The 19,876-nt window shown below is 36.6% G+C and overlaps 1 protein-coding gene across 2 annotated transcripts in view; it reads left to right on the forward strand.

The window, feature by feature from the left end:
* IMPA1 (inositol monophosphatase 1) overlaps positions 1-2,022 on the forward strand; it is a 34,265-nt gene extending 32,243 nt beyond the window's left edge. For both annotated transcript variants that reach the window (XM_044245390.1, XM_044245389.1), the window contains exon 9: positions 99-2,022. In XM_044245390.1, the coding sequence (XP_044101325.1) occupies positions 99-214 (116 nt within the window). In that variant the 3' untranslated portion in view covers positions 215-2,022. The remainder of the gene's footprint in view (positions 1-98) is intronic.
* The last annotated feature ends 17,854 nt before the right edge of the window (positions 2,023-19,876 follow it).

Genomic DNA, 19,876 nt, shown 5'->3' on the forward strand with positions numbered 1-19,876 from the left:
TGTGTTTTTTTTAAAGAAAACAAATTATTAAAATGCTATGATTGACCAACACACATACTATACTAGTTTTACAGGAATCATGTTTGGTTTGATTTTAGGTGGGCCATTTGACTTGATGTCACGAAGAATAATTGCTGCGAATAATAAAACCTTAGCAGAAAGGATAGCCAAAGAAATTCAGGTGATACCACTTCAAAGAGACGATGAAGAGTGATTGCAGCAGCACCACGTAGTCACAACTGCTTCGCCCCATATTTGCTGACACACTGACGGTGTTAGAAAACTTAGGATGTTTGTTTCGCGTGTGGAATATATTTGGTTTAAATTCTTTGATATCCAGATGAAAAATTGGATTTTGTTGTATATTTTACTAAGACTGAGGATGAAAGAACAGAGGAAATACTTCATTGTTTTAAAAAATTTTGTGTGTAAGAATGTGCTTTGGGGAAAAATACACAGGCAGTTGATGAGACAACGTATCAATCACATCAACTGCAATAGTTAGCAATTTAGAGTTTCTGAGTATGTATGAGCCTCTGAAATTGACTATGTGCATAGCATTCTTAATTAGAGAGGTAACTTCTTGGAAAAGATTTTCTCCTTAGTTCCCAAAGCCGTATTGAATTAAATTTGTAAGTCTATAATGGGTACTTCCTAGACCAAGGTATTTTTCTTTGCAGAGAACCTAGTTTTACTCGTCAGTGTTCACATAGCACCTAGCAGAGTATCTGTCAAATATGGGCAATTAAAAAATAAGCATTGAAAGAATAAATATTTTGGAGGTAACAATTCCTACTTATAACATACATAAAGTAATGAGCTCACCACTCTTTATTTTTATTTTAGGTTTTAAAGTAAAATTATCCCATCATCGTTTTCATGTTTAACATTATCATTCCTCTTAACATTTCACATTGCCATACCATTTCAATTACCATATTGCCAGATATCATTTCTAATTGTGGGCATTTCTATAGTTAATATATTTTCTAAGACCCTGCATTACAGTATTTATTTGGATTTAAGAAGCTGTTTCAAAAAAACATTCTCATCAACTATCTACTTTTCTACTATAATTAGATACACTGTAAAATTGTACTGAATTCAGTATTCATGTTTTAAAGATGTTCATGCTTCATGGTTGTGCCAAGGAAAACCTAGAACCTGGCAGATATACTTTATTGTTAATATTGAACTATGTTTTTTCCCCCAAATTTCTTAATTTCTTTGCTACCAGATTCGTTCAGTCTTAAAATATTCCTTAATAGTCTTTGGCTTATGAAACTCAAAGAAAATTATTCTGGTTTATAGACGTTTTAAAAGGTTGATTGACTGCTTAGCCTTGTCCCTGGGCACTTGAACAGAGATTTTTTAAGGTCTCATGTGAGCCTTGTATTTCATAGAATGAAAAGTGCATCTGTAAAGTAGGAGGTTATTTTATTGTTGTGCACATCTAATATATTTAAAAATATACTAAGATTTGAGTACTATAGTTACTGTATTTGTGCTGTTGGTCATGTGCAGTAAAAATATCTTGTACGATATTACTCTACAGTTAATTTTTCAATTAAATTTATTTTAATTAAGACTGATGAAAAACTTTAAGTAACTATGATTGAGTGTTGTTAAAATTTCTAGTTTAAAGTACTTCTAGGTGTTTTGTGTTGAGTTGTAAATATTTGACGTTTGCAGTTGTGATTGAATATATATTCTTGGGGGTTTTTTGCCTGCTGTTTTCCCAGCTTTTCTAAAAGGCTTGACTTAATTTTTTATTCTAAATGCAATTAGATAATCAGTGGCTGAAATTTCTTTGGATGTTGAAAAAGGATTGACAAGTGAGTTATCCAACAATAGTTTGAATATTTGAGTAATAGTCCATCTCTCTAACTCTTTTAGCAGTTTCTTCTAGTATTTACCTCCATCTTTTTAAGGAGGGATATATTCTGTTACATATTTATGGGTTTTATTCATTATCTGTTAACTTGCTGTTAAAGAAGATAAGGATTTTGTGCTTTTAACTCACCCGTGAGTTACCTTTGCCTCTTCCTTTTCATCCTCCTATTACAAGAATATCTTTCTTGTTACTGTTAAATTTATATTCAGTGTTTAACTTAGGACTTTTATTCACTGGTTAGCTAACTAGTAGTGTGTTATGATTATATTTTCTCTCCTGGGCAACTTTTGTTCTTCCTGAAATTAATACATTTTCCCCAGGATTGTAAAACCTCTTTGTTTCCTACTTGTCCAACCCTAATCAGGTATTCTGTTCTATTAGCACTGTTTTCTTTCCCTCCTTTAGATACACTTTTGGGGGCCCTTTTCCTTTTCTTCCAGTGTAAACTGGTTATTGGCTAAGTATGCTGCACCATAGTCCGGGCCCTTCTTTTTATTTCTCTTATGTTCAGTCATCTTTGTCCTTGATCTTCCTGCTCATTCTCTCATTTTGGTGCACCCATCTTCCAGATGCTTAGAGGTAAGGTTTTGAAATCTCCCAAGAAAATGTCTGTCCCTTCATTGATAGTTTGGGTAGTTTTATTTTGTTTTGTTTTAAGATTTTATTTATTTGACAGAGAGAGATCACAAGTAGGCAGAGAGGCAGGCAGAGAAAGAGAGGAGGAAGCAGGCTCCCTGCTGAGCAGAGAACCCAATGCGGGGCTCTATTTCAGGACCCTGAGATCATGACCTGAGCCGAAGAAGACAGAGGCTTAACCCACTGAGCCACCCAGGCACCCAGTTTGGGTAGTTCTAAAATGCTAGCTTGAAAACATTTTTCCCTCAGAATTTGCCTCACTTCAGAATTGAGGATGAGAAGTCTTTCAATTTTCAATCCATTAACCAAGTCTCTTTTTATTGAAAATCTTAGAAAACTCCTGAAATCAAAAGAAAATCCTAAATTTCCTAGTGATAGAAATTTTTTTTTCATCCATTGTGCTAATTAGTTACTCATATTCTTTCATTCTGGGAATTTAAGTCCTTTAGTGTTTTGCTTCTTTCATCGTTTCCTCCCTTCCTCATTCTCTGTCCTCTTTCTGGAATTTCTATTATTCAGGTATTGGACCTCCTAGATTTATCCTCTTATTTTCTATTTAACATCTCTTTGCTTTTGTTTCTAAGGGACTTCCTTAACTTTATCTTCCTACCCCTTTATTTACCTTTTTAATGTTATGCCATTCCTTAATTCTATCTCTGTCATTTTCCCTTGAAAGTTCTTCAGTTTTTCAGGGTTTATTTTAATGAAAATATAACATTAAAATTTGCACGTACAGGTGAAGCACTGCTTATAGGGAAATCTATAGACTTCAATGCAAGGTAAAACAAAAACAAAAAACAGTATAAGGATTGATTGCTTGTGGAACATCAGTAATAGCAATGGAAGACATTAGGAAAAGGAAGGGAAAAGTGAAGGGTGGTGGAATTGGAGGGGGAGATGAACCATGAGAGACTGTGGACTCTGAGAAACGAACCGAGGGTTTTAGAGGGGATAGGGGTGGGGGGTTGGGAGAGCCCAGTGATGGGTATTAAGGAGGGCACATATTGCATGGCACACTGGGTATTACATGTAAACAATGAATCTTGGAGCACTACATAAATGACATAATGACATGCTATATGGTAACTAACTTAAGAAATTAAATGAGAAAAAAATGGATTGATTGGAGAAATAAAACTAATTCACTGTCTGATTTCCCACTTAGGTTATTAGCAGATCCTTTTGGATTTTCTTTCTAATTAGTGTCTTTAGTGGTGTTACTAGAGATAAGGTCAAAGGACAAAATCATTTGTGTAAGCTAGAAACACATAAGATAGCTTTTTAAGTACTATGGATCTTCATTAAATACTATACAATATTTGTCTAATGAAAGATGTACAAGAGCTCTGCACAGAAAAAGTACAAAACATAACAAATTTTTAAAAGATCTGAATAGTAATAATATACATATTTATTGTTTAGAACACTATTTTTCCATTGTTAATTCCTGTCAAATTGGTATAAATTGAATGCAGTCCACCAAATACGAATGGTTTGGGTGAGGGCTTGAGGGCTAACAACTTACCTGGAAATATAGAGAGACAAAAATAGCAAAGACCATCTTAAAGCACAATAGTGAAGTTAAAAGACTATATAAATAGAAGTGGAAATGGTGTGTGTGTGTGTGGGGGGCAGCCAGGATAGCAATGCTTGCTTATATCACACAAAGTAGACTTTAAAACAAAGACTAGGGGCGCCTGGGTGGCTCAGTGGGTTAAAGCCTCTGCCTTCTGTGTTAGAATCCCATACTATTATTATATCAATGTCAAATTCTCCCTTTATGCCTGTTAATAACTACTTGATGTACTTAGGTGCTCCAATATTGAGTGCATAGATACTTAAAACTGTTATACTCTCTTGTAGGATTGACTCCTTTATCATTATATAATGTTCTTCCTTTGTCTCTTGCTATTCTTTGTTTTATTATTACTATTTTTAAAAGATTTTATTTATTTATTTGACAGAGATTACAATTAGGCAGAGAGGCAGGCAGAGAGAGGAGACAGCAGGCTCCCTGCTGAGCAGAGAGCCCGATGCGGGGCTCGATCCCAGGACCCTGGGATCATGACCTGAGCGGAGAGCCTGCTTCCTCCTCTCTCTCCCTGCCTGCCTCTCTGCCTACTTGTAATCTCTGTCTGTCAAATAAATAAGTAAAACCTTTAAAAAAGGGGTGCCGGGGTGGCTCAGTCTTTAAGTGGTTGCCTTCGGCTCAGGTCATGATCCCAGGGTCCTGGGATCGAGCCCCACATCATACTCCCTGCACAGCAGGAAGCCTGCTTCTCCCTCTCCCACTCTCTCTGCTAGTGTTCCCTCTCTCGCTGTCTCTCTCTCTCTCTCTCTCTCTCTGTCAAATAAATAAATAAAATCCTTGAGAAAAAAAAATTTAAAATGAAAAAAGAAAAATACACTACAGGGAATCAAGAGTCTTAGTGGATGCAGAAGAATGGATCAGCCATTTGGGGGATAATGGAAAGCACCCAAGCTGAACAGCAAAAAGAAAAAAAGAATTTTTAAAAATGATAGGTTAGGGGAGCTTTTGGACAACATCAAGTGAACATTTACATTATAGGTGTTCCAGAAGGAGTTAGAAAAAACTTATTTGAAGAAAACTTATTTAAAAGAAAGAATGGCTGAAAACTTCCCTAACCTAGGGAAGGATACAGACTTCCAGGAAACAGAGTTCGAAATAAGATGAGCCCAAGGAGGTCCACCCAAAAACACACAATAGTTTAAACAGCAAGGGCTAAAGATAAAACTAGAGTTCTGAAAGCATCAAGAGAAGCAAAAAAGTTAAGCACAGGAAACTCCATAAGGCTATCAGTGAATTTTTCAGCAGAAACTGCAGACCAGAGAGGAGTGGCACAGTATATTCAAAGAGCTTAAATGTACAACCAAGAATAATCACCCAGCAAGTTCATCATTCAGAAGTGAAAGAGAGGTAAGACTTGGACAGAAAAAAGGTTAAGGAGTTCATCACCACTAAACAAGACTTAAAAGACGTTAAAGGGAATTTGGGGCCCCTGGGTGGCTCTGTCGGTTAAGCATCTGACTCCTGATTTCAGCTCAGGTCATGATCTCAGGGTCATGAGATCGAACCTCACTCTGGGCTCTACACTCAGTGGGAAGTCTGCTTCTCTCTCTTTCTCTATACCTCCCTGCCCCTCCCCCTGCTCATGCTGTATGTAAAATAAATAAATATTTTAAAAATGCTAAAGGGAATTCCTTAAAGTGGAAAAGGCCATAATTAGAAGTAAATTATGAATTAAAAGATAAAAATATAACATATTAAAAAAGTATGGAGGGGATGAAAGAAGATATTTTATAATGTCAATGTGATCAAACTTAAATGACCATCAACAATATAGACTGCTGCATACTTAGGAACCTATATATGAACCTTACGGTAACCACAAACCCAAAACTTATAGCAGGTACCCAAAAGATAAGGTGAAAGAGAGCCAAGCAAAATACTATAGAAAGTTATCAATTACAAGGAAAGAGAGTAAAAGAAGTAATGAAAACACAAAAAACCCAGGAAATGATTAACAAAAGTCAGCAAATACATTCCTATAATTTTTTTGGAAAATATTTTGAATAATTTCTTTAAATGTAAGTGGTCCAAATGCTTCAATCAAATGATACAGAGTGACACAATGGATTAAAACACAAGACCCATCTATATGGTGCCTGCAAGAGACCTCAGACCTAAAGACACATACAATCTGAAAGTGAAAGGATGGAAAAAGATATACAATGTAAATAGAAGTGGAAATGGTGTGTGTGGGGAGAGGGGGAGCCAGGATAGCAATGCTTATATCACACAAAGTAGACTTTAAAAAGAAGACTAGGGGTGCCTGGGTGGCTCAGTGCATTAAAGCCTCTGCCTTCAGCTCAGGTCATGATCCCAGGGTCCTGGGATCGAGCCCCGCATCGGGCTCTCTGCTCAGCAGGGAGTCTGCTGTCTCCTCTCTCTGCCTGCCTCTCTGCCTACTTGTAATCTCTGTCAAATAAATAAAATCTTTTAAAAATAGTAATAATAAAGAATAGCAAGAGACAAAGGAAGAGCATTACATAATGATAAAGGAGTCAATCCTACAAGAGAGTATAACAGTTTTAAGTATCTATGCACTCAGTATTGGAGCACCTAAGTACATCAAGTAGTTATTAACAGGCATAAAGGGAGAATTTGACATTGATATAATAATAGTATGGGATTCTAACACCCCACTTACATCAGTGGATACATGATACAGGCAGAAAAATAAAAGGAAACAGTGTCTTTGAATGACACATTAGAACTAATGGAATTAACAGATATATACAGAACATTACATCAAAAACAACAGAACACAAGTTCTTCTCAAGTGCACATAGAACATTCCCCAGAATAGATCACATTAGGTCACAAAACAAATCTCAATAAATTCAAGAATATGGAAATCATATGAAATCATATTATGCATCTTTTCTGACCACAAAGGTATGAAACTAGATATCAAGAAAACACACACACACACACACACACACACATACACACGGAGGCTAAATAATACACTATCAAACTGAAAATGGGTTAAAGAAATCTAATGAGAAATAAAACACTTGGAGACAATGAAAACAAAAATAGTCCAAAATCTTTGGGATGCAGAGAAATAGTGGTAAGAGGGAAACTTATAGTGTTACAGGCCTACCTCAAGGAACAAAAATCTCAAACAATCTAATCTTAAACCTAAAGGAATGAGAAAAAGAACAAAGAAAACCCAAGGTTAATAGAAAGAAGGAAATAATAAGAATCAGAACAGAAATAAATGAAATATAGAGACTTAAAAAAAAATCCAAAACAACAGAAGAGATCAATGAAACCAAGAGTTGGTTCTTTGAAAAGATAAACAAAATTGATAAACCTTTAGCCAGACTCATCAAGAAAAAAAGGGATGGGACACAAGTAAAATCAAAATGAAAAAGGAGAAGTAACAACCACATCACAGAAATACAAAGGATTATGAGACTGATATATAATTATGTGCCAACAAGTTGGGCAACGTAGAAGAAATGGACAAATTCCTAGAAACATACAATCTTCCAAAATAGGGAAGAAACAAAATATGAACAGGCCAATTATTAATAATGAAATTGGATCAATAATCAAAAAACTCAACAAACAAGAGTCCAGGACTAGAATGGAGGGATGATGTCAGAGTAGGAGGTCCCTAAGCTCACCTTGTCCCACATTTACAACTAGATATTGCTGACATCTGAGTCAAACTAGTAAGTAATCTGAAGACTGGAAGAACATACTCCACAACTAAATGTAGAGAAGAGGCTACATTGGAAAGGTTAGGAAGGGAAGAAATGGTAGTTGGGGGCTTCCTGCAAGAGAGAAGAAGCTGTGGGCATGGAGGGGGAAAGCACCAGGGAGCCCATGTGGGGAAAATGAATCCCCATGACCTCTGGCCTTGAAAAAACAGAGAAGATGAATTTAGGGAGTCTGTATAACCAGCAGGACATAGAGCCTGGAGCTTTCAAAGTCAGCTGACTCAGCACTGGGACAGCTAGGAGGGCAAGTGATAGCTGGGTTACTACTCTTAGAGAGACTCTGTCCCACAGAGTGGCAACATAGAATCAAAATTTTGTACAACACTTGAAGCAAATGAGAGGGAGACCTGTTTATAAGGATTTCAGAGCATTTTGGGGGACTTCTGCAAAAAAAGGAACTGGCAGGTGCCATTCCCCCTGCCTCCCATCTATACAGAACCAGCTTTGGGAGGTGACAATGCACAAATACTTGCTATCTAACCTACTAGTAGTGTACCCCACCCATGAGTTCTCTTGAGGACTCACCTACTTCAAGCCTGCTGGCCTTGGCCCTGGACTCAGTGCAAAAAAAAATTTTTTTTAAAGATCTTATTTATGTATTTATTTGTCAGAGAGAGAGAGAGAGAGAGAGAACACAAGCAGGCAGAGCGGCAGGCAGAGGCAGAGGGAGAAGCAGGCTCCCCACTGAACAAGGAGCCCGATGTGGGACTCGATCCCAGGACCCTGGGATCATGACCTGAGCCGAAGGCAGTTGCTTAACCAACAGCCACCCAGGCATCCCAGAGCAAAATTTTTTAACACCATGTGCAACCCACCCAGCCACTCCCTCCATGCTCTACACTCCCAGAGGCCTTTGAGATCTGGGCTGTCTGGCCTAGGACTTGTGGATTAGCACAAATTTTTCTAAGATGGCCTTCCTACTCCTGAGCCTTTCTGTGGTCCACCCCACCAGCCTGTTTGGCATTTACTAACATCAGAGTGCAAACACAACCCACAACAGGCAGAGAGTTAGTGCAGAGGTCTCAACTGAGTGGAAAAGTGACTCAGACACAATAGTAAAATGCAGACAACACACACAGGAGACTTCCTTGAAGTGCTAGGTTCTGGTGAACAGGGAACAATGCATTGAAGGGCCCTATAGAACCTCTTCTTCATAAAGCCACTACTCTCAAGAGCAGAAGACATAGTTAACTTTCCTAACACAAAGAAACAGACATGGAGGGGAATACAAAATGGACAGAAAAATAATCCCAAATGAAAGAACATGACAAAATTACAGCAGGAGATTTGAGCAAAACAGAGAAGTAGTATGCCTGATAGAGAATTTAAAGTGATAAAGATATTCACTGGACCTCAGAAAAAGGTGGAGGACATCAGTGAGACCCTTGATAAAGGGATTAAAAAAAATGAGATGAAGAACTCAATAAATGAAATAAAAAACACAACAGATGCAATTAACAATAGGCTACAGGAAGCAGAGTGATCTGGAGGATAGAATAATGGAAAACAATCAAGCTGAACAGATGAGAGACAAACAAATACAGCACCATAAGAATAGACTTAGAGAACCCAGTGACTCTATTAATTGTAATAACATTCACATTATAGAGATCACCAAAGAAGAGAAAGGGGGGAAGAAAATGTATTTGAAGAAATAATAGCTGAAAATTTCCCAAATCTGCAGAGGGAAACAGAGATCCAGATTCAGAAGGCACAGAGATTTCCCAACAAATTCAACCCAAGGAGGTCCACACCAAAACACATAGTAATTAAAATGGCAAAAAATAGTGATAAAGAATTTTAAAGATTGCAAGAGAAGACAGTTACATGCAAAGGAAACCCCATAAGATTATCAGCTGATTTTTTAGCATAAACTTTGCATACCTGAAGAAAGTGGCACAATATATTTAAAGTGCTGAAAGGGAAAAATTTGCAGTCAAGGATACTCTATTCAGTAAGGCTATCATTCAGGATAGAGGGAGAGTTAAAGAGTTTCTCAGACAAACAAAAATTAACAGAATTTATGACCACTAAATCAGTCCTATAATAAATATTAAAGGGAGCTCTTTATGTGGAAAGAAAACAGGTGAGTATAAAAAGTAAAAAACATAAAAATAACAAAAATAAGTCCAGGGGTTCATAAAACAATGTAAAATAGGTAACCAAATATCTGAAATGTGGAGGAAAGGAATAAAGAATGAGTTCAAAATTAAGTGATCATTAGCATAATATAGACTGCTATACACAGAAGATGTTATATATAAAACCAGTGGTGACTACAAATCCAGGAAGAGTAATAGATATGCAAAAAATAAAGAGTAAGGAATCCAAGTACATTACTAAAGAAAGACAACAAACTCCAAAAGAGAGAAAAGGAAGAAAGGATCAGAAAAATACAAATGGGGTGCCTGGGTGGCTCAGTCAGTTAAGCAGCCAACTCTTATTCAGCTCAGGTCTTGATCTCAGGGTTGTGAGTGCAAGCCCCACATTGGCATGGAGCCTACTTAAAAGAAAAAAAAAAAAGATAAAAAGAACTACAAAACCCATCACAAAACAAGTAAAAAAAAAAAAGGCAAATAGATATCTACCAATAATTACTTTGAACATCAATGGACTAAGTTCTGCAATCAAAAGATATAGTGTGACAGAGTGGATTAAAAACAAACAAACAAACGAGCCATCATATGCTGTCTACAAGAGATGAATTTCATACCTAAAGATACCTACAGATTGACAGTGAGGGGATGGAGAAATGTTTATCATACAAATGAATGTCAAAAGAGAACAGGAGTAGAAATATTGGACAAAATAAATTCTAAAACAGTCTGTAAAAAGAGACAAAGAAGGAGGACATTATGTAATAAAGAGGAAAGTCTAACAAGAAGACGTAACAATTGTAATTATTTATGAACCCAACATTGGAGCACCCAAATACATAAAATAGTTAATAACAAACATAAAGGAACTAATAGTAATACAATAATAGTAGGGGACTTTAACCCCTACATCGATGGACAGATCATCCAAACAGAAAATCAACAAGGAACTAGTGGCTTTGAATGACACGTTGGACCAGATGGATTTAACAGATATGTTCAGAACATTCCATCTGAAAACAGCAGAATATGCATGCATTTTAAGTGTACATGGAATGTATTATGCCACAAAACAAGCTTCAACAAATTCAAGAAGATTGAAGTCATACCACACATCTTTTCCAACCACAATGCTATGAAACTAGGAACCAACCACAAGAAAAAATCTGGAAAGAGCACAAACATATGGAGGTTAAATAATATGCTATCAAACAATAAATGGATCAATGAAGAAATCACAGAAGAAATTTAAAAATACATGGAAACAAACAAAAATGAAAACACAGTGGGATGCAACAAAAGCTGTTTAAAGATGGAATTTTATAGCAATACAGGCCTACCTCAAGAAGGAAGAAAAATCTCAACCAACCTAAGCTTTTACCCTAAAAAGCCAGGAAAAGAACAAAGAAACCCAAAACCAACAGAAGGAATGAGATAATAAAGATTAGAACAGAAATAAATGATATAGAAACAAACAAAAAAAAGACCCAAGAGAGTAGATAAATGAACCAGGAGCTGGTTTTTTGAAAACCCAATAAAATTAATAAACCTTTAGCCAGACTCATTAGAGAAAAGGAAAAATAGACACAATGAGAAAGGACTCACATAAAATAACAACCAGCACCATAAAAATATTAACAATTGTGAGAGAACATTATGAAAAACTGTATGCCAACAAATTGGACAACCTACAAGAAATGGATAATTTCCTAGAAACATTATCACCTACAAAAACTGAAGCAGGAAGCAGGAAGAAATAGAAAATTTGAGCAGACTTATTACCAACAAGGAGACCGAATCAGTATTGAAAAAACTCCCAATAAACAAAAGCCCAGGACCAGAAATCTTCACAAGCAAATGTTAATAAACATTTAAAGAAGAGTTAATTTAATATCTATTCTTCTCAAAATATTCCAAAAAAAAGGGAAGAGGAACAAAAGCTTCTAAATTCATTCTTGAGGCCAGTATTACACTGGTATTACACTAAATACACTATTACAGTATTACACTAAATCAGATACAGACATTAAAAAAAAAAAAAAGAACACGAGAACTACAGGCAAATATCTCTGATGAACATAGGTGCAAAAATCCTTAACAACCTACTAGCAAACTGAATCCAATAATACATTAAAAAAAATCATTCACCACAATCAAATGGGATTTATTCCATGGATGCAAAGTGATTAAAATTACAAATCAATCAATGTATTACATAACATTACTAAGAGAAAGGATTAAAATTATGTGATCAAGCCCCCAACAAAGTAGGTTTAGGGGGAACCTACCTCAACATAATAAGACCATATATAAAAAATTCACAGTGAATATGAATACTCAATGGGGAAAAACTGAGAGCTTTTCCCCTAAGGTCAGGAACAAGACAAAGATGTCTACTCTCACCACTTTTTTTTTTTTTTAAGATTTATTTATTTTAGAGGGAGAGAGCACACACAAGTGTGGTGGGGGCAATGGAGAGGGAAAGAATTTCAAGCAGACTTCCCACTCAGTGTAGAGCAGGATGCGGGGGTTGATCTCTCGACCCTAAGATCATGACCTGACCTGAAACCAAGAGCCGGATGCTCAAGTAGGCTACCCAGGCTCTCTGCTCACCACTTTTATTCAACATAATACTAGAAGTCCTAGCCAGAGCAATCAGACAACAAAAAGAAATAAAAAGGATCCAAATTGCCAAGGAAGCAGTAAGATATTCACAATTTGCAGATATACTAAATACTCCATTAAAAATAAAATACTAGAACTGATCAATGAATTCAGTAAAGTCACACAATACAAAATCAATGCGCAAAAGTCTGTTGCATTTCTGCACACAAATAATGAAGCAGCAGAAATAAATTAAGAAAACATTGCCTTTATAACTATACCAAAGATAATAAGATACCTAGGAAAAAACTCAAGAGGTGAAAGACCTGTACTCTGAAAACTATAAAACATTGCTGAAAGAAATTGAAGATGGCATAAAGAATGGAAAAGCATTCCATTCTTACGGATTGGAAGCATATCATTAAAATGTCTAGACTACCCAAAGCAACCTACAGATTTAATGCAATCCCTATCAAACTACCAACAGAATTTTTTATAGACTAGAACAAACAATCCTAAAATTTTTATGGAACCATATAAGAACTGCACAAGCCAAAATAATTTTGAAGAAGAAAAGCAAAGCTGAAGGTATCACAATTCCTCCACAATCAAAACAGTGTGGTATTGGTACAAAAATAAACGCAAAGATCAATGGAACAGAACAGAAAACCAGAAATAAACCCATAATTATATGATCAACTAATCTTTGATAAAGCAGGAAAGAATATCCAATAGGAAAAAGACACATGGTGCTGGCAAAACTGGTCAACTACATGCAAAAGAAGGAAACTGGACCACTTTCTTAAACCATACATGAAAAACAAACTCAAAATGGATTAAAGATCTAAGTGTGAGACCTGAAACCATAAAAACCCTAGAAAAGAACATAGGCAGCAGTGTATATGACACTGAAAGTAGCAACATTTTTCTAGATAGGTCTCCCGAGGCAGGGGACATAAAAGCAAAAATTAACTTTTGGGACTACATCAAAATAAAAAGCTTCTGCATAGCAAAGAAAATAATCAGCAAAAATAAAAGACAACCTGCTGAATGGGAGAAGATATTTGCAGATGATATACCCAATATAGGGTTAGTATCCAAAATATATAAAGAACCAATACAACACCACACTCCCCCAAAAATAAGCCAGTTAAAATAATGGGCAGAAAATATTAACAGACATGTCTCCAAAGAAGACATCCAGATAGCCAACAGACACATGAAAAGATGCTTAACATTACTCATCATCAGGGAAATGCAAATCAAAACTATAATGAGATATCATCTCATACCTCTCAGAATGGCTAAAAAACAACAACAACAAAACACAAGCAGCAAGTGTTGATGTGGATGTGGAGAAAAAGGAACCCTTGGACACTGTGGGTGGGAATGTAAACTGGTGCAGTCCCCATGAAAAACAGTATGGGGGGAGGGGTTCCTTAAAAAGTTAAAAATAAAACTGCCTTATGATCCCGTAATCACACTACTTGATATCTACTCCAAATATGCAAAATCACTAATTCAAACAGATACATGCACCCTGATGTTTATAGCAGAATTATTTACGATAGCCAAATTATGGAAATAGCCCAAATGTTCATTGATAGATAAAGGATAAAGAAGATGTAGTATACATATATATAGATGTAGTTAGTGTGTACACACACACACACAGAGAGAGAGAGAGAGGAATATTACTCAGCCATAAAAAGGAAATGTTGCTATTTGCAACAACATGGATGAAGATAGAAAGTATAATGTTAAGTGAAATAGGTCAGTCAGAGAAAGACAAATTTATGATTTCACTCATATGTAGAATTTAAGAAACAAAACAAATAAAGGGGAAAAAAGGAGGGGGTGGAGAAAGAAATGAAGAAATAGACTCTTAACTATAGAGAACATACTGATGGTTATCAGAGGGGAATTAGGTGGGGAGCTGGATGAAACAGGTGATGGAGATTAAGGAGGATACTTGTGATGAGCACTGGGTATTGTATGGAATTTTTGAATTACTGTATTGTACACCTGAAGCTAATTTAACACTGATGTTATCTATACTGGAATTAAAAGCAACAATAAAAAGAATTATAATAAAAAATGTATAAGGCCAGAAGGATTCACAGGTGCATTATACCAAACAAAGAAGAGTTAATACCAGTTAATACTTATTCTTCTCAATTACTCCACAAAAAATAGAGGAAGGAGAGCTTCCAAATTCATTTTATGAGGTCAGAATTACCATGATACCAGAATCACACAGAAGACTACAAAAAAATAAAGGCCAATATCTCTGATGAACACAAATGCATAAATCCTCAACAAATATTAGCAAACTGCATTCAAATAGTACATTGAATGATTGAAAGAATCATTCACCATGATCGAGTGGGATTTATTCTGGGGATGCAAGGATGGCTTAATATTTGCAAATCAATCACTGTGACATACCACATCAACGAAATGAAGGATAAAAATTACATGATCTGGGCACCTGGGTTGCTCAGTGGGTTGAGCCGCTGCCTTCGGCTCAGGTCATGATCTCAGGGTCCTGGAATCGAGCCCCACATTGGGCTCTCTGCTCAGCAGGGAGCCTCCTTCCCTCTCTCTCCGCCTGCCTCTCTGTCTACTTGTGATCTCTGTCAAATAAATAAAATCTTTAAAAAAAATTACATGGTCATCCCAAGAGATGCCAAAAAAATATGTGACAAATTTCAATTTCCATTTATGTTAAAAACTCTCAGTGAAGGGGGTTTATAAAGAACATACCTCAACATAATAAAGGCCATATATGACCTTTGATTATATTCAATGGTAACATTATATTCAATGGTAAAATACTGACTGATGGATTCTCCTCTAAGAGCAGTAACAAGACAAGAATGTCCACTCCCACCACTTTTCTTCAACATACTACTAGGAGTTCTAGTTGCTTCAGTCACACAAGATACAGGAATTAAAGGCATCCAAATTAGTAAGGAAGAAGTAAAACTGTCACTACTTGCACATGTCATAATACTATACATAGAACACCCTAAAGACTACACCAAAAAAAAAAAAAAAACCTATTAGAACTGATAAATGTACTCAGTAAACTCACAGGGTACAAAATTAACATAGAGATTGGTTTCATTTTGATACACTGAAAAAGAACTCACAGAAAGAGAAATTAAGAAAATAATTCCACTTAAAATTGCACCAAAAAGAATACAATACCTAGGAACAAGCTTAACCAAAGAGGTAAAAGATCTCTGAAAACTGTAAACACTGATGAAAGAATTTCACAACTCGGGACGCCTGGGTGGCTCAGTGGGTTAAAGCCTCTGCCTTTGGCTCAGGTCATGGTCCCAGGGTCTTGGGATCGAGCCCCGGATCCAACTCCTTGCCTGCTTCCCCCCCTCTCTCTGCCTGCCTCTCTGCCTACTTGTGATCTCTGTCAAATAAATAAATAAAATATTAAAAAAAGAAAGAAATTCACAACAACAAAAATAAATGGAAAGATATTCCATGCTCATGGATTAGAAGAATTAATATTATTAAAATGTACATACTACCCAATCTACAGATTCAATGCAATCCCTGTAAAAATACCAATAGCATTTTCCACAGAACTAGAACAAATAATCATAAAATTTGTATGGTACCACAAAAGAGCCCACAGAGCCAAGTCACTCAAGAAGAACAAAGCTAGAGGTATCACAATCCCAGATCTCACCATTTACCACAAAGTTGTAATCAAAACAGTATGGTCCTGACATAAAATGAAATCTTGTCATTTGCAAGGACATGGAGGGAACTAGAAGGTGTTATGCTAAGCGAAATAAGTCAATCAGAGAAAGACAATTGTCATATGAGCTCTCTGATATGAAGAATTTGAGAGGCAGAGTGGGAGGTCGTGGTTGGTAGGGAGAGAAAAAAAGAAACATAATGGGATCAGGAGGGAGACAAAGCATAAAAGATCCTTAACCTCAGGAAACAAACTGAGGGTTGCTGGGGGGTGGGGGGCCAGGGATAGGGTGGTTAGTTTATGGACATTGGGGAGGGTATATGCTATGGTGAGTGCTGTGAATTGTGTAAGACTGATGACTCACAGACCTGTACCCCCACATCAAATAATACATTGTAAATGAATAAAATAATAAAAAAATGCATAGATCAATGGAAAAGGATAGTGAGCTTATAAATAAATACACACTTATATGGTCAATTAATCTAAACAACACAGGCAAGAATATACAATGGGTAAAAAAGACAGTCTCTTCAATAAATGGTGCTGGGAAAACTGGACAGCTACATACAAAACAATGAAACCGGACCATTTTCTTATACCATATACTACAATAAATTCAAGATGAATTAAAGACCTAATGTAACACCTGAAGCCATAAAACTCCTGGAAGAACACATAGATAATTAATTTCTTTGACATCTTCCTTAGGAACCTTTTTCTAAAGAGGTCTCCTAAGGCAAGGTAAACAAAAGCAAAAATAAACTATTGGGACTATATCAAAATAAAACCTTTTGCACATTGGAGGAAACCGTCAACAAAATGAAAAGACAACCTGTTAATGGGAGAAGATATTCACAAATGATACAACTAATAAGGGTTTAATATCTGAAATATGTAAAGGACATATAAAATTCCACACCAAAAAAAATCTGATTAAATACAGGTAGAGGACTTGAATAGATTATTCCCCCGAGAAGATATATAGATGTTCAAGCAACACATGAAAAGATACTCAACATCACTAATAATCAGGAAAATGCAAATCAAAACCACAATGAAATATCAGCTTATACCCATCAGCATGTCTAGAATCAAAAAGATAAGAAATAGTGAAGTTGCTGAGGATGTGAAGAAAAAGGGACCTTTGTGCATTGTTAGTAGAAATGTGAACTGATGCATCCTCTGAGGAAAACAGTATGAAATTTCCTCAAAAAATTAAAAATAGAATAACCATATGATCCAGTAATTCCACTACTTAGTATTTATCCAAAGAAAATAAAAACACTAACTTGAAAAGATACATGCACACTTATGTGTAATTCAACATTATTTACAATAGCCAAGATATGAAAGCAACCCAAGTGTCCACTGACAGATGGATGAATCAAAATGTGGTACATATGTAAATGGAATATCACGGAGACATAGAAAAGGGTGAGATCTTGCCTTTTGTAACAACATGGGTGGACCTAGACAGTAATACACTAAGTGAAATATATCAGATATCACTTGTATGTAGAATGTAAAAACCAAAACAAATGAATAAACAAAAAGCTGAAACATACTCATAAATATGGAGAACTAATTGTTGCAGAGGGGAGGCGTGCAGGATGGGCAAAATGGGTGAAAGGAGGTGGGAAGTACAGATCTGCAGTTATGGAATGAGTAAGTCATGGGGCTAAAAGGAGCAGCATTGGGAATATAGTCCCTCGTATTGTAATAGGGCTCTACGGGGACAGATGGCAGCTACACTTGTGAGCTGAGTATCCCGTACAGACTGATCCAATCACTATGTTGTATACCTGAAACTAATGTAACACCGTGTATTCAACTATACGTCAAAAGATAGAGATAATTACAAAATAGGCAAATCACTTGAACACATAATCCCCAAGAATATATATGCAAATAAGCAAATATAAAAGTGCTCAATATCATGTTATCCAGAAATCCAAGTTAAAATAATAATATACCACTACACACCACAGAATGATTAGAGTGAAGCAAACCCAGCAACATCAAGAACAAACCAAATAAACCCTCAGTGATACCAAGAACTGGTAAGGATGGGAGGTGATTGGCTGCATATATCCCTCCAGTGGTCCCGCCCTTTTTGAAGTTGGCAGTGATGTCCTATTTTACAGAAGCCAAATCTTTCCTGCCTTTAACTTGACCTCTCTGCAGTTCTTTCCCTTGGCTTGCTCTGTGTTTTTAAATATCATACTTAAAGTCCATCTCATCGTCCACTATTTCTCAGCCCCTTTGCTGCCTTCTCTTTCTACGGTCATGACACTGCTCTATAGCGCATCTGCTCTTCTCTCAAGTCACCGAGGAAACACATGCATGTCCATGACTTTAACTACCACACCTATTTCACTGATTCCCAAATCTTGATGCGAGGCCCACATTTTCCTTCCGAGTCCTCACCCTGATTCTCCAGCTCCTTGCTGGATATTCCCTTCTGAATGTCTGCTCCTTTTATCAGCTCAACAGGTCTCTAACCAAACTCATCTCTCCTCAGAATTTTCTGCTACTTTCCCATAATGTAGGCATTTCCTCCCCACCACTACCTCCTGTCACTCTTCAATTAGAACTGGTTACATTTGTCATTCATTCATTCATTTTTTTTTAAAGATTTTATTTATTTATTTGACAGAGAGAGATCACAAGCAGGCAGAGAGGCAGGCAGAGAAAGAGGAGGAAGCAGGCTCCCTGCTGAGCAGAGAGCCCGATGCGGGCCTCGATCCCAGGACCCTGAGATCATGACCTGAGCCGAAGGCAGCGGCTTAACCCACTGAGCCACCCAGGCGCCCCATTCATTCATTTTTAGAATCAGTTACATTTGATGTTTCCTTGACCCTAGTCTCTGACATCAAATTTATCATAACCTAAGTTTTTAATAATATGGTGCCACCTAATATTCCCATCAAATACCCAGCCAAATAAACTCTCGTTCTTCACTGGGCTCTTCTAAATCTTTTCAGATGATATTCTTTCTGCCTCAAATCACAATAATAGTCATAGTAGATCTTTTAGTAATGGTAGGAACAATAGATATTTTTTAATTGTAAAGAAACCTAAGTCACAATGATTTCCCATTCCTTAGGAACTACCACCAATGCCTAGGACTGTGACTACTATTACAACATAGATAGAAATGTGGTTCTGTCCCCTGATTAATTTAGGAAAGGACGTCTGACCCATGCAGGACAAATGAAATATACTAGGGAACTGGGCATCTTGAATCCAGTGATAAAGACTGGGAATGACTGAGTATAATTTACTATGCCATAAAGCACTTGAGGTTGGCACTAAAGAAGTCACACACTTCTCAGGGGTGGCTGAGCTGGGCATCAGCATTCAATCCCACAAGCCTTCCAGTTTAAGAAGAATAGAAATAGGCCATATGTAATATGTCCTAATTTCTTTCTTTCCTTTTTTTTTTTAAAAGATTTTATTTATTTATTTGACAGACAGAGATCACAAGTAGGCAGAGAGGCAGAGAGAGAGAGAGGGAGGAAGCAGGCTCCCTGCTGAGCAGAGAGCCCCATGTGGGGCTTGATCCTACGACCCTGGGATCATGACCTGAGCCAAAGGCAGAGG

Source organism: Neovison vison, chromosome 4 (assembly GCF_020171115.1).
Source record: "Neovison vison isolate M4711 chromosome 4, ASM_NN_V1, whole genome shotgun sequence".
Lineage (NCBI taxonomy): Eukaryota > Metazoa > Chordata > Mammalia > Carnivora > Mustelidae > Neogale > Neogale vison.